Source organism: Pholcus phalangioides, unplaced genomic scaffold, assembly GCF_987345545.1.
Source record: "Pholcus phalangioides strain wild (caught in Gottingen) unplaced genomic scaffold, Ppha-v1.0 ptg000039l_1, whole genome shotgun sequence".
Taxonomy (NCBI): domain Eukaryota; kingdom Metazoa; phylum Arthropoda; class Arachnida; order Araneae; family Pholcidae; genus Pholcus; species Pholcus phalangioides.
Window position 1 is genome coordinate 5,998,363 of NW_028301625.1, and position 13,202 is coordinate 6,011,564.

The following is a 13,202-nucleotide window of genomic DNA, read 5'->3' on the forward strand; positions in this document are numbered from 1 at the left end:
TTTCCTTTCTTTCCTAAATTCATCTTCGCATCAGCCAGCTATTAAAAATCTTCGTATGATAAAATGTAATTGTTTTTGTGTAGATTGTATGCATAAAATGTTTAGTTTTTTCGGTTTCCACATCGCCTCAAATTTCACCATGAGCTACACTCAGCCCTACCTGAAGAGCGCTGACGTGTGGTCAGGATTTAACGAACCGACAGTTATAATCGTTAAATCAGAGTGGGGCAGATCAGGAGGGAGCATACACACAGGGCCGCAGTTGGGGGAAGTGGCTCCAGGAGCACCAGACCAGAGGGGGGTGCAAATTTTACACTTTAACCTCTCCTTCAACATTATAAGGGGGAGGGGCGCTAAAATACGTGGTTGTCCGGCCGACCAAGCATCTAGTTGCGACCCTGCATATACACACACGCGACGTGGTAGATTTCAAACATATTGCTAGAGATGCCAGTTTTCACAACCATTGAAAAAATATTTTAAAATAAAAAACAAATCGACTCACAAGAAAAAGTGATTCCTTGATGAAATTGTAATTTTGATTTTGTCTCTTTTGATTGTGAAAAATACAAGAAATTTCATTTATTTATTTTATTACTATTATTTTTTCATTCGTCTCTTCTCTCGGCATGAAATTCGATGCGTTCTGCTAAAATTGGCGACGCGATGTCTAAAGGAAAAAGGAACAACCATTTTTTGATTGGAAATGCGGTATGTATTTTTTTTCTGTGTTATTAACAAATCTAAATTATCAATAAGTATAACCATGAATTATAACTGTTTTTTTAGCTTCATGAACAAACATTTTCAATGAAAACTACCAATTTCGGATCAAACTGAAGTTCATATAAATTAACGTGTTGATGTTCATCACTTCTAAATAAGATTGCTTCTCGTAAAAGTAACATCACTTCTCGTATTTATATTCTGGTTTTTGAAGGCGAGCAAAAATGTCAGATATCACCACTAGCAACTTTACTTTAGCATTGACGGGTTGCTTCAATATTCCACGTAGAATTCGAATACCATTCATAAAAATAAATCAAATTTTTGTAGGAAAGCATGATCGCGGGGACGTCAACCGAAGACGATGGTGGTTGTTACTACAAGATGCAATCGGTGTTTCGTACACAATGACTTTTATTGTCCTCCGTGGAAAAGAAGTTGTGATTTTTCCACCTGAACTGTTGACAAATTGCGCCTTCTATGGTCTTCGTGAGACGTTTCTTTTCTATATTAATACGGATCACTTTGATGTTCTTGGAAATTGATGTTTTGGAGATTATTGCCGGGAAAGATTAGGTAGACTCCCATAGTCGTAAAGTTATTGAAGATATTGGGAGGACTCAGAAATATTATATATATAGGGGCTCAAACCCAATATTTTATATATATTTTATTATGAAGGTGTCAAATCTTACTGATGAGCTTGAGGTGATCATAGATGGCAAATAAATATCCAACCCAACTCGTTAACGGCAGTAAATTGCAGTATAGTGATGTGGCCGGAGTTGGTGTGTGGTGAAGTAACCCGGGGGCTCGGAACAATTCTTTTTTTTTTTTTGCTTTGCACACTATAAATTCACTATACAGGGGCCCATGAAAACTTTGTCCTGGGGCCCGCCAAAGACCCCAGCTTAATGGCCCTGCTGCAGGATGAGAGGGCCATGTTTGAGATGATAACGATACTCAAATCTGTGTAGGTCACTTATAAGCTATGCCGTTCTGCGTAGCATCACCAAGTACTACTTTGTGTCTTGTGGTCAACGATGGCCAGGAGCCAACAATAAGTTCGAAGTCAATGAGAGGGCTGAGTGATAAGTTGATCAAGTATTTATAGTTGATACATCGATCGTATTTTAATAGTCGAAAACTAAAATTTATAAAATTATTATTATTATTATTAGTATCACATTGGGAAAAAATGTTATTTAATGTAGAACAAGGTGTTACATCCGATTTTTTTTAAACATTTCTTGCTTCTCCAATAGTTGTAAGCAACACATACAGTCGAGTTTGCTTATAACATACCCCCAGGTATCAAAATACCCAGGTGATTTGAGAAGTGTATGTTATAAGCGAGGTCTTGAAATTTGCATGTAATGTATATAACGTGATTCTTTCATCCAAAAAAAAAATTTCCATCAGCATAGCCCATGAATATGTATCATCATGGTGGGTGAAATCTCATCTGAATCGCGAATGGTTTCGATTTTATAATATAAAATGCAAAAAACTCCATAGAATGCACTGACGCATATGAGTGAAAAAACGGTCAAAGCCGTATCGATGTTAATAATTTCGATTATCTCTACACGGTGTTATGCAAATTAGTTGTGAGGAGTTTTAATAGCCCGGACGGTGTTTAGAATGTTCGCACTCCGAATGTTATAGTTAATAAGCCCAACACACAGTTAATATTTTACATTGTTTTTTTTTTATGGTTTCTGCATTAACATATTGTTTGTTTCTAATCTGTTAAGGTTCTTGTATCTAGCAAGTAGTGCCTGAAACAGTGTTCGAAAAATTTTCGCGGGAAATCTCGATCTTTATCGAGTAGGTGGTACCTCAAACTACCGGGTGAATGTCAGTACCGCAGAAGATGCGATCGGCACTGGCACAGCTTTTGTTTTTGGTTTTATTAACGCAAATTCTAGCAAATGTTAAAGGTAAGTCCACTATATTTAGTAAGTGTTGTTTAAATATACGAATGAGTTGAAATGGTTAATGCACATGGGTAATCGGTTGTATTGATCATTTTTGTCGCACCATGGTCATTTTTTGCACACGAGGGCTAATTAGACAGGGACCTACTATTTATTGTCGATTCCGAACGGCAGGCTTGTTTTTTACCCACGAATTCCAAACACTTCCAACTCCCCGGGAAGTAGAGGGCTCTACTTTTGGGTCAAATGTTTGGTTAGTTTTGTTATTCCAAGACTTTGACTTTCCCTGCGGAAGTCTGATTAGTTATCGTACAAAACAATGCATTGGTCATGGTGGACTTCCTACGATAACTGTTTGACATGTAGCCGGTGAATCTCCAGGAAAAAATATGAAGTCAACAAGGTTTCAATAGTCTTAACGTTGAAATAATGCTACATTAATAGGGCCTGTTTCTTGCATGGGCAAAGCGGGCGCGTGCCCAAGGGCCAAAATTTAGCTGCTATGCCACAAATATTTATAAAGATGCCCCAAAAACTCTCGTTTGCCAAGGGAGCCGAACGTATGAGGAACAAGCCCTGTATGTTACCATTTTAAATGTGTCAACGTGAATGTCAATGCATGGGACTCGGCCGGGGCGTGACGAGGGGACTAGACTAGACTAGACTAGACTAGAATTTAAAATGTGGTTGAAGTGACACTTAGTGTGGTACAAGGCCCGAAGCATGGTGTTTCTCGGAGAATTAAGCAGCTAAGATGGAGCCCTGTTTCTGCATAGTCTAGTATGAAGTGCTTCTCTTAAATCGCTGATTACGCCTTTTCGTAATAGTTATAAAACTCCTTGACGTCTAATCGGTGGTTATACGGAGTATCAAATATACTGATATTTCAAATGGTAATGAAATTGATTGTACCCACATACATTGCAATTTACCTCCTAGATGTACATGAAGTTCAATTATAGTCTAATCACGATTTAACGAATCTGTTGAATACATCTTTATTCATTAAATCTGAGAAGATCGTTATATCGGGGATAAGATTAACACTGGTATAAGCAAAAACTTCCAAAATTCGTTTAATCGGAGTTATATAGAATTCCGATGGTAGTTCCAATTCTGATGAGATTATTACTAATTGGAGAACGTTAAAGGAAAACTAGCTTTAACTTGAATTGGGGTACAGTCGAACCTCGGTTTACGAACTTGATTCAATCCTTAAGTCCGTAAACTGAAGCAATTTTTCCCATAGGAATCTATGTAAAATGGATTAATTCGTTCTTGAGACTAGCAAACGTTCACACTAGAAATTTTTGCAATAGTACTTACGTAAAAAAAATATATAATCGAACTAACGATGACAACTTTTTCCCGGGGACACAAACCGAACCTTGCGATGTAACTGGCTTAGCCCCTTCTCTGCCCCAGTATGGGATATGTCTTGTTTCGTTAATATTCATAGTCCTCGAAATTTGTCCGCAAAGCAATCTGGTTGAAATTTCTTTCAAAACCATGATCGAATTCGTGGTTCTGTAAGGGCGGTATTCAGGCATGGTTAAACTAATCCCAATTTTGGGATACGAAATACTAATTAGTTTAAAACCAGAGTATAACCAATCCGTGTCCATCTCCCTTTTCAAAAATTGACTATAGTTTAAACCGTGTCGGGGAATACCGTCCTAAGTCACTCGCTAAGTTTTATCACTAAGAACTACGAGGAATATGGTTAGTAACCTTTTAAGCAGTTTCTAAAATTTTCCTGATACGCGTTTATAACTGCCACATTGGAAATCAAAACGTGTTATAAGAATCGGATGTTTCGGGTTTACCGAAATAAAGCAGATAGATCTGACTTGACGCTGTAAGGGTTAATTGTCAAATTATTCCAAAACATCTCTGAAGGTTTACAAAGGACATTTTTAATGTTGAGTGACCCGCTGATCCATGGGCTGGATGAGTCTCATTTGGAGGAAATAACTTGGTCTACAGCCACAAGGCGGTTTTTTTTTTTTTAAATCTTATTTCTCTTATTTTACGAGCTTGACTTTCTTATTTTCTAGTCTCTTATTTTATTCTATAATTTTCTTTGGCTTGAATTTCCGTAAACAAAAGTTCGTGAATCTAATCATTTTGTTCGTTAACTGGAGGTTGAATGCAAATGAAACATTAACGAATTCGTACGTGAGATTTTAATGGGCAGGTTCCCTCTTAATGACGGAGAATTAAGTTTAATCATATGCTGGTGCAATCGATGAATATAATTTTTGTTGCTTTTTAGAAATGACTTTTTTTATTCTGAAGTTGAACCAGTTTTTAATATTAACTTTCGACTGTTGTGACGGGACTTCCGTTTTCCCGAGTAGAAAATCTGTAAAAAGGTGTGAAGGTAAATTCATTTTCAAAGTAACTTCGGTTTTCATTTCGGATCCGGAGGGAACTCCGTCGAAACTAAGTTGCGTGGATGTCTAATTGTAATTAGTCAAACTCGGTTACAAGAAAATAGATCCTTGGTTTTTGTAGTTATATAACCGAGGTTGCAGTTTCGGAGGCCTTTTTGACGAGAAATGTAATCAAATGCTGTTCAAGCTGGCTATTTCATTGATTAGGGTAACCATATTTGATCGAGAAAAAACCAATTGATTTAAATACAAGATGTAACCAATTTAGACAAATATTACATTGACAGAAAATCGCCAAATATAGTTAACGAATAACCATTGGCGAGAAATAGTGCCTACTAGAAAATATGGCGATTTTAAAATGCATTTAATTCGGGGATAAATTAACATATGGCAAATGTGATGAATCGGTGAGGTTTGAAAATTTATAAATTATGCAAAATACGTTCTCCCGATTTCAGTAAAGATTACTAAAATGAATTTTATCCCAAAAACCATGGAAATGATTTTTGTAAGTCGGAAAGGGCGGAGTTACGGGAAAATATCGCAATGTGCCGTATACGGGTCCTGTTGATTAGGAGCACATCGGAGCCCCAAACTTGATACTTACAATGGGAAAAGAATTAACCTTAAAACGAAAAATGTCATGTCGGTTCTTGCCATTTTCATCGCCGTTATAAGCAAGGGTTCCGTAACATTGAGATCAGCCCGAACCGCGAATTAACGTTATGATCGAGGTGTCGTTACAAGTGACTGTACGGTGTGTTCATTTGAAGTGACCAAGTTAGAACAGCATAGCTGCCAAGTCTCCCGAATTTCCACCCCTATCTCCAGGACTCCCGAAAAATTATCTCGCGAACAAGGCCGCAACTAGGAGAGCAGGCGGGTCTGGTGCCCCGGGTGCTGGACCAGAAGGGATCAGAATTCACCTTTTTTTAAGTTTCCATTACATGGCAAGGAGCGCCAAAATGTGTGCCCGAGTGACTAAATATCTAGTTGCGGACCTACTCACGAATTTAGACCGTGATTTTGTAAAAATCCCTATTTTTGGTGGGGGAATTATTCCCAAATTTACCCGGAAAATCACTTTAAATACCGGAAATGTCGCAACCATGATGCGAAATAAACTATTTTCATTGGCGAATTTTGTCTTTTTATCCGAAAATCTTCGTCAATTCGGCCTTTAAACATCCAAAATTAGCGATATGATTTGTAGCTGCTTTGACCATGTCGCGTGAACCTGTCTCGTTTCAGGCCCGATTAAGATTTTTGTTGGCGTGATTTGAGAGGGTACAGTTAAATTAGGTCTACTGGTTGGCGATGATTAACTGTGGTGGCTTGTGCGATGCCACATTTTTGCAGGGGAGAAAAACCCCTAGTGTTTTTCAAAAATCTTTTTTAATTTTGTACAGAATTTGGATCCACGCGAAAATCTCCCTAATTCTGAATCTCGTAGTTAACAGCTATGGAGTAGACTAACTGTAAAACGATAAGAAATGGATACATTGAATCATCATTTTTGTCGCACCACGGTCATTTTCTGCACACGAGGGCTATACATTGAATCGTTCTTCCGATTTCTTTTGAAAGCAGTTAAGTCCGATGAATCTCTTATTTGGAAAACCTTAGTTGAGTAGTGAAACCTCGCTACAAATCGATAAGTCCCTCTACAACGATTTTCATATCTTGTTTGGAATTGCCTGTAGTCATGCTACTCTCGATACGATATTCTCTACTACGATACCCCCCCCCCGCCCGATATTTTTGACAATATTCTAAAACTGCTCTCTACGAAGATATTTACAGTATTTCTCAATCACCGACATACTGTATATTCAAATTCAAGTTAGTTCGAAATAACATGGTTGAAAAAACAATTTACCCTTCGAAAGTGTTAATGGGTCCGCCGTAAAGCCGTTTTTCTGTAGTACACAAGTCTCGTGCAGTAAATTACAGTATGAAACAATTTTAGTAATAAAAATATTTTTGCTGAGAATAAATACTTATGGGTGGCACTAAAACAACGCAAACTCGGATGGCAACAGCATAAATTTGACTGCTGATAATGCTGCCCCTCGATATAACGATAACCTCTCTACAAATATTTTCTTGGTCCGCAGAGTATTGTTATATCAAGGTTTCACTGTAATTGTATAATCTGCCAACTTTGCTCAAGATCGTGGAATTCATTTTTCTTCTGAACCTGATGTGAAAATGTTAAGCGAAGGAATAATGTTCTTGTGTGGAATCATGTTGACCCCCCCCCCCTTTTATCACTGTGTATGAAATTCAAAATATTAAGTAACTTTTTGCAAGTGTTAAATACTTGAGAGCCCCTTAGTACATGGGCTTCGGATCTCTTCCAACATTGATCGGATTAGAATAGAATTAAATGTATCTTTCCGGGCTTAATGTCTGCCTCATGGAGACAACGTGTGAAGAAATAAGTTTTGATGGGAGTGTGTGTGTAAAAGGAAAATTGTCAAGACATGTAACCCACTGTATCAGCTGTGCAGTGGGTCTCCACAACACGGGCAGTGAGTGGACTAAGAAAATACAGGGCCATGGCTAAATTTTAGGGGCCACTAAAGGGATAAAAATACTTGTATTCCATTTTGACCTTAACTTCACGAAAGTTAGCTGTAGGAATCCCTAAAATTCAGACCGTCACACCTAGGACTGAGGGTTCACTGACCACCCCTATAGTCACCAGTGCCCCCTATGCCAAGAGGGGGAGGTGCAGGTGGATCTGGTGCCCCAGGTGATGGATTAAACGGGACGCTAAACTTTTCTTTAATCAATTCAAAACTATAAGGGAAGGTAAAATGAATTTCTCCGGCGGAAAGTGTACATAGTTCTGACCCTTGGGTGGATAATAGGGTGGGTCGAGAAAATGATTTTGAAATCGCTATAGTGAAAAAAAGTTGCCTCCATTAATAAGAAAAACGACTTAAAAATTTTTTTTAAATCGGTTGATATCTTCCGGTCGCGCATCGAACTTGAAGTTTATGGAAATTGACGAAATCGAACATTTTTCTGAAATTTTTTAATATTGGATAAAATTCTATGATCGACACGCAAAAGTTTGTTGCGCTCATTTTATGGTTGGTTCAATAAAGTAAATGTTTTAAATTTTTAAATGTTTTTAAAAATGCGACCAATAAACAATGTTTATTGGTCGCGCAACGTGTTCGAAAAATGGGAATTAACCAAATTTTTGCAGGTTTCATTGTGCAGCTTTTCGTCCATTTTGTCGGAATATACCACCCAGAATTCATCACCAGGAGGTGGTTTGCACGTCGAGTTCCGCCCACACGCAACCCAATCAAACATCCAAACTAGGCGTGTGCGTGTTATTCACATTGTATTTGAAAATTAGTTACTGCAAAAAAATTCGGTGGGTTACAAAGTTTCTTCTACTTTTTCTTTTCACACGTTTTGAAGTCTGACTTTTGGAAGAAATCAGGTATGACTGATTTTGATAATAGCGTAGATCTGTGATGTAGCTATCTCCATGTCGCATCCTTTAGTTGAGACCTCTGTAACAATTTAAGCATATCCCTCAACTGTTAGTCTGACTGGAGCACGTGTGAACTGCAAGTGGAAAGACCACTACAGTGGATCGTGTATCTACTCCATTTCTCAACGAAATTCCTCTCCGTCGTATTTTTCCTCATATAGATGGTCTAATGAACGTCAAGACTCTGCCACCGGAATTTTCCTGCTGCCCTGATCTCTTCCAGCCCAGCTTCGTTATGGAGTCTGGAACAAAGTATGTGCACCTGACAATCTGAGCCGTATGTAGTGTGGTGCGGGAATGTTTAGTGCTATCATCTAAATTTAAAATTGTGAGTGAAGTGAAATGATTGAATATTTGTACCGTTGTAGGCCTGTTGCTCTTTATGGCAAGATTTTTTAACAGGGAATCGGCTTGCATTCGCGCCTCGAAGTGGGAACCAGATAGATGGTGCGCGCGCACACACTAATCTTTTTCTGGATCCACTAGATAACAGCTTACTGGATGTGGAAGCTCTGTGGAGTATGAATCTGTAGATTGTTGGTTTCTAGAAGTAGACAAAGATGTTGAGAAAAGACCAGCAGTACTTATCCAAAAATGTCTAATAAATAAAAGCCAGGGCATTTTCCAGGGGATTTGTCAATTCGAGGTCCTGCTCGTCGTCTGTCACATTCTAGATGGCTAAATGCGGCCAATAGAGTGCTAAGGTTGTACTTAAGTTAGCCAAATCCTTTTTGGAATCGGAAGTTCTCCATCTTAACCGTACGAGCCTGTGTGGTTCCACATCAAAAAGAACAAGTATTTCAATGAGGCGCTAAACATGTTTTTCCAGCAGTTCAAAAATTGCGGTATTTATTTGAGAGACTAAAAGTTGTTTTTAATCCAGTAGTTGAACCCAATGCGTTCTTTGGACACCCTGAAAATTTACTGTTGGCTATGATTGATTGAAATTCGAGAGAACTTGGATGTAGAACTTCAACTTTTTTTATACCCAGACGGTATTTACTTTTTTTTAGTTTCTCTTTAATTAGAACTAAAATGACTTGCCAAATAATTTATGATAACTATTTGTTATCGGCATCACATTTATGCTTTTATTTTAATTTAATATAATTTTCCTTCTACTTTTTACAATGTCTGATATAAAGGGTTAAAGCAAGACAATCAGTCTCTAAAGGAAAAACCATTAGATACTTCGTGCTACGTAAGAAAAACTTTAAAGCTACCGATTACACTGGAATTATTAACCGGAATACTTGCTTGTTGTATCCTTCCCCCAATGCTACGGGAAGTATGTGATATATCATTCATCAATTCCGACATCAGAGGCATCGAAAGGCTTTATCGACGGACTCACAGTCGAGAGATGTATCAAACTTGTTATCGAGGCCTGAACTAAAGTATAAACATGCGAAGCTCAAGTGGTACATCAGATCTACGCTATTATGATCAGTTTTATGAATTTCTCCCAAGTCATATTTTGAACGTGTTAATTTTTATGACCTAGCTTTGATATATAATATAAATTATACGCACACGCCTATTTCGGATGGTTGATTGGGTTGCGTGTGGGTGAAACTGGACATGCAACCACCTCCTTGTAAGGAATTCTGGGTCGTTTTGTTCTAACAAAACGGGCGAAGAGCTGCACAACGAAACTTGCAAAAATTTGGTAAATTCCTGTTTTTCGAACACGTTGCGCGACCAATGAACATTGAAATATTTTAATTTATTTTACTTTATTGGGCCATAAAATGAGCATTACAAACAATAGCGTGCCGATCCTAGAATTTCAAGTAATATTGACGAAATTGAACATATTTCTGAAATTTTTTAATTTCTATAAACAAGTCCGATGCGCGACCGGAAGACATCAACCGATTTTAACATTTTTTACGTAGTTTTTCTTATTAATGGAGGAAACTTTTCCGCACTATAGCTGTTTCAAAATAAAAATTTCATTTTTTTTTCGACCCACCCTAGTGGATAATCTGTTCTCTAGCCCAGACAACCCTTTCTCTGCATAGATATTGTAGAGTAGTCCTGGGACACTTGCTTGTTGCCCAGCGAAGTGAAAATTTGCACTTGCCCAAATTTATTGCCGAATGGCTTTGACTATTTCATGGCGATTAATTCTCGGGTGCCAATGTAAAGCTGGCGTGTCCACGGACACTGGGAGAACAGTTTAGAGCCTGAAGCTATTGTCCCGTGTCGCTAAATACTGGGGGCCGTCCCTGTACGAGATTATTCAAAACTGGATTGTTTTTCGATTGAAAAACTGAATAGGACTTTTAATTTTTGCAAAGCCTTGCTTGCATCTTTTCAAAGAATAGTCTAAAAACCCTTACGCACGTTTAGTCACAAAATATCCTTTTCAGAGCTTGACAAGATGGTCTAGCTTGAACAATCATTTTGTCTACACAGAAACGCGAGATTAAATTCCAGGCTATTGGCAGTACGGCCAGTTTTTAAGACTACAGGTGGGTGCTACGGCCTCTGACCCGGTTTATGGATTTTCTTCGGTCCCCATCGAATGTCTAAACGTACGTAGGAATTCGATTTGGTATCAGTTGTGATGAATCAAACTGTAAACATATTCGTTGCGATGACAAATTTATCGATATATAATTAATTCAAGCAAATATTTTTGTTTATAGGTAAAACGTGTCCAGACACATGGTTCAAATGCGGAGATGATGAATGCGTTGCTGGGATGTGGGTATGTGATGGCCACAGTGATTGCATTAATTCAGAAGACGAGAAGAATTGCGGTAAATGATTAATCTTTTTTGAAGATTTTGCAATGGGCTATTTTGAATGTACTTTTAACCTTCGATGCGTCGTGTAATTGGTCAGTAATTCTATTTGAGAAAAATAATTGGTGTTTTCGCTGCCGATCCAGTTTGTAAAAACTAATGGTAAAATTTCTTGAATTTGTGCAACTTAGCATGAACCAATGATTTCAATTTTGGGCCATATGGTGCCCTAGGATGTTCTAGATGCCTGCGCAGTATAATTCAGTTGGGCGAAGTGTGCGCCATATGGTATACTGCGCGGAAGTATTTTCGACAACGCTGCAATGTGTAAAAATGAGAGCCATTGCAGGTGAGAAACACATTGAATAACTCGTGCATTTTTATTCCCTTGTCGCCTTACGCGGAGTAGTTTCGACAGTCGCCATTTTTCTAAGTATTACGCTCGCGCTAAATGTGACAGTCGCGGCTTTCTGGGGATGAAGAAAATTTGGAATTCGGTTGGGTTAAAATATTTGTTCCTCTTAAGTCGGGTTCACGCTAGTTTCTCGCTCGGGATAGACTATCTCCGGGAAGTAAGGTTGAACTAGATCACATTCCTGTACTAGATTAGATATGCCTAAGAAATTTTATCACTAGAAGCATGCATTTTGGAAGCTACAATAAACTTTGAACAAAATTAATCCATTCATTATATTTATCTATTAAACAGTATATTTAATTCTTTAGACAGCATTGACTATCTCGTCGATCTCTTCCCTCCTTGCTTTAGCATTGACAAGCCGACATCGTCAAATTTCCAGTAATTTGTCGGACAGTGAGAATCTGGGGAATAAGTCACTTAAATTCGGACTTTTTATTCGAATTCATTTTATTAACAATTTTAAGCGGCATTGACTATCTCGTCCTCGAAAGCCTCTTATTGAAAGTCAACTTTACAAAGTGTATCGGGGATGTTTGTCCAAGGCCGGATTAAAATGTTTGAAGGCCCTAAACACTTGAATGGTTTTGGTGCCTCTCTTAAAAGGATATTGAATCTGTAAATGAAGAAAAACGAGTACACATAATTTTATATTTCTCAGAAGTAACTAATCTAAGACAGAATTGATTTGAATATTTTTAAGCATGGACATTGAAAATTTCTTCCCTCCCCCCCCCCCCTCTTTTTTTCTACTTGAGTCTAATACCTGGAATTTTTTTGGAACACTTTTTAGAAGTTTTGGAATTTTTCTTTCATATTTCCCAAAGAAGGCGGACCTCATATTTTTTGACTAAATGTTTTAAAAATAGATATTTTCTCCCATCGACTGCTTATTAGGATTTCGCAAAGCTGCTTCAAAAGCAACCACTAGCATGGCTGATATCAATCAGGCATTAGCGTATTTACAGGAGGGCCCTTAGCGGGCTATAGCCCAGGGTGGCAAGTTCAGAGGGCGGCAAATTTTAGGAAGGAGTGGCTAAGAAAATAAGTACATAATGTGAAAATGGCAGCAAAATTTTGTAACCATGAACCCGGCCCTGCCTAGAGAGCGAGACTAGGTCAGGGATTGATCTAGAGCAGCGGTTCTCAACTTTTTGACTCGCGGAGCCCTTTCTGGTCTATAATTTCTATGGCGGATCCCTGTAGGCCTATTTTTATAAATTCATCAGCTATTTATATTTAAAATTTTTCAGTTTTACTGTTCTCGAAACGGTGACCTAGTTTCCAAGCATGCGAGTAGAAAAGTGTGGGTAATAATTATGACGCCCTAAAACGATGCTGTTTATCCACAAATAACCACAAAGATTTGCTCATTCAAGTTCACGTCCTTATTCTGTAGAACGTGGCTTACTCTTAATGCAAGCATGTGAATGAGTGACCTAGAGTATG

The 13,202-nt window shown here is 38.1% G+C and overlaps 1 protein-coding gene across 3 annotated transcripts in view; it reads left to right on the plus strand.

Moving 5' to 3' along the window:
• The first annotated feature begins 2,372 nt into the window (after positions 1 to 2,372).
• LOC149065497 (vitellogenin receptor-like) overlaps positions 2,373 to 13,202 on the plus strand; it is a 59,743-nt gene continuing 48,913 nt past the window's right edge. Inside the window, exons 1-2 of one of the 3 annotated variants that reach the window (XM_089253755.1) lie at positions 2,373 to 2,669; positions 11,237 to 11,350. In XM_089253755.1, the coding sequence (XP_089109881.1) occupies positions 2,585 to 2,669; positions 11,237 to 11,350 (199 nt within the window). In that variant the 5' untranslated portion in view covers positions 2,373 to 2,584. The remainder of the gene's footprint in view (positions 2,670 to 11,236; positions 11,351 to 13,202) is intronic. The other 2 variants (XM_089253756.1, XM_089253754.1) reach the window with 2 other exon arrangements.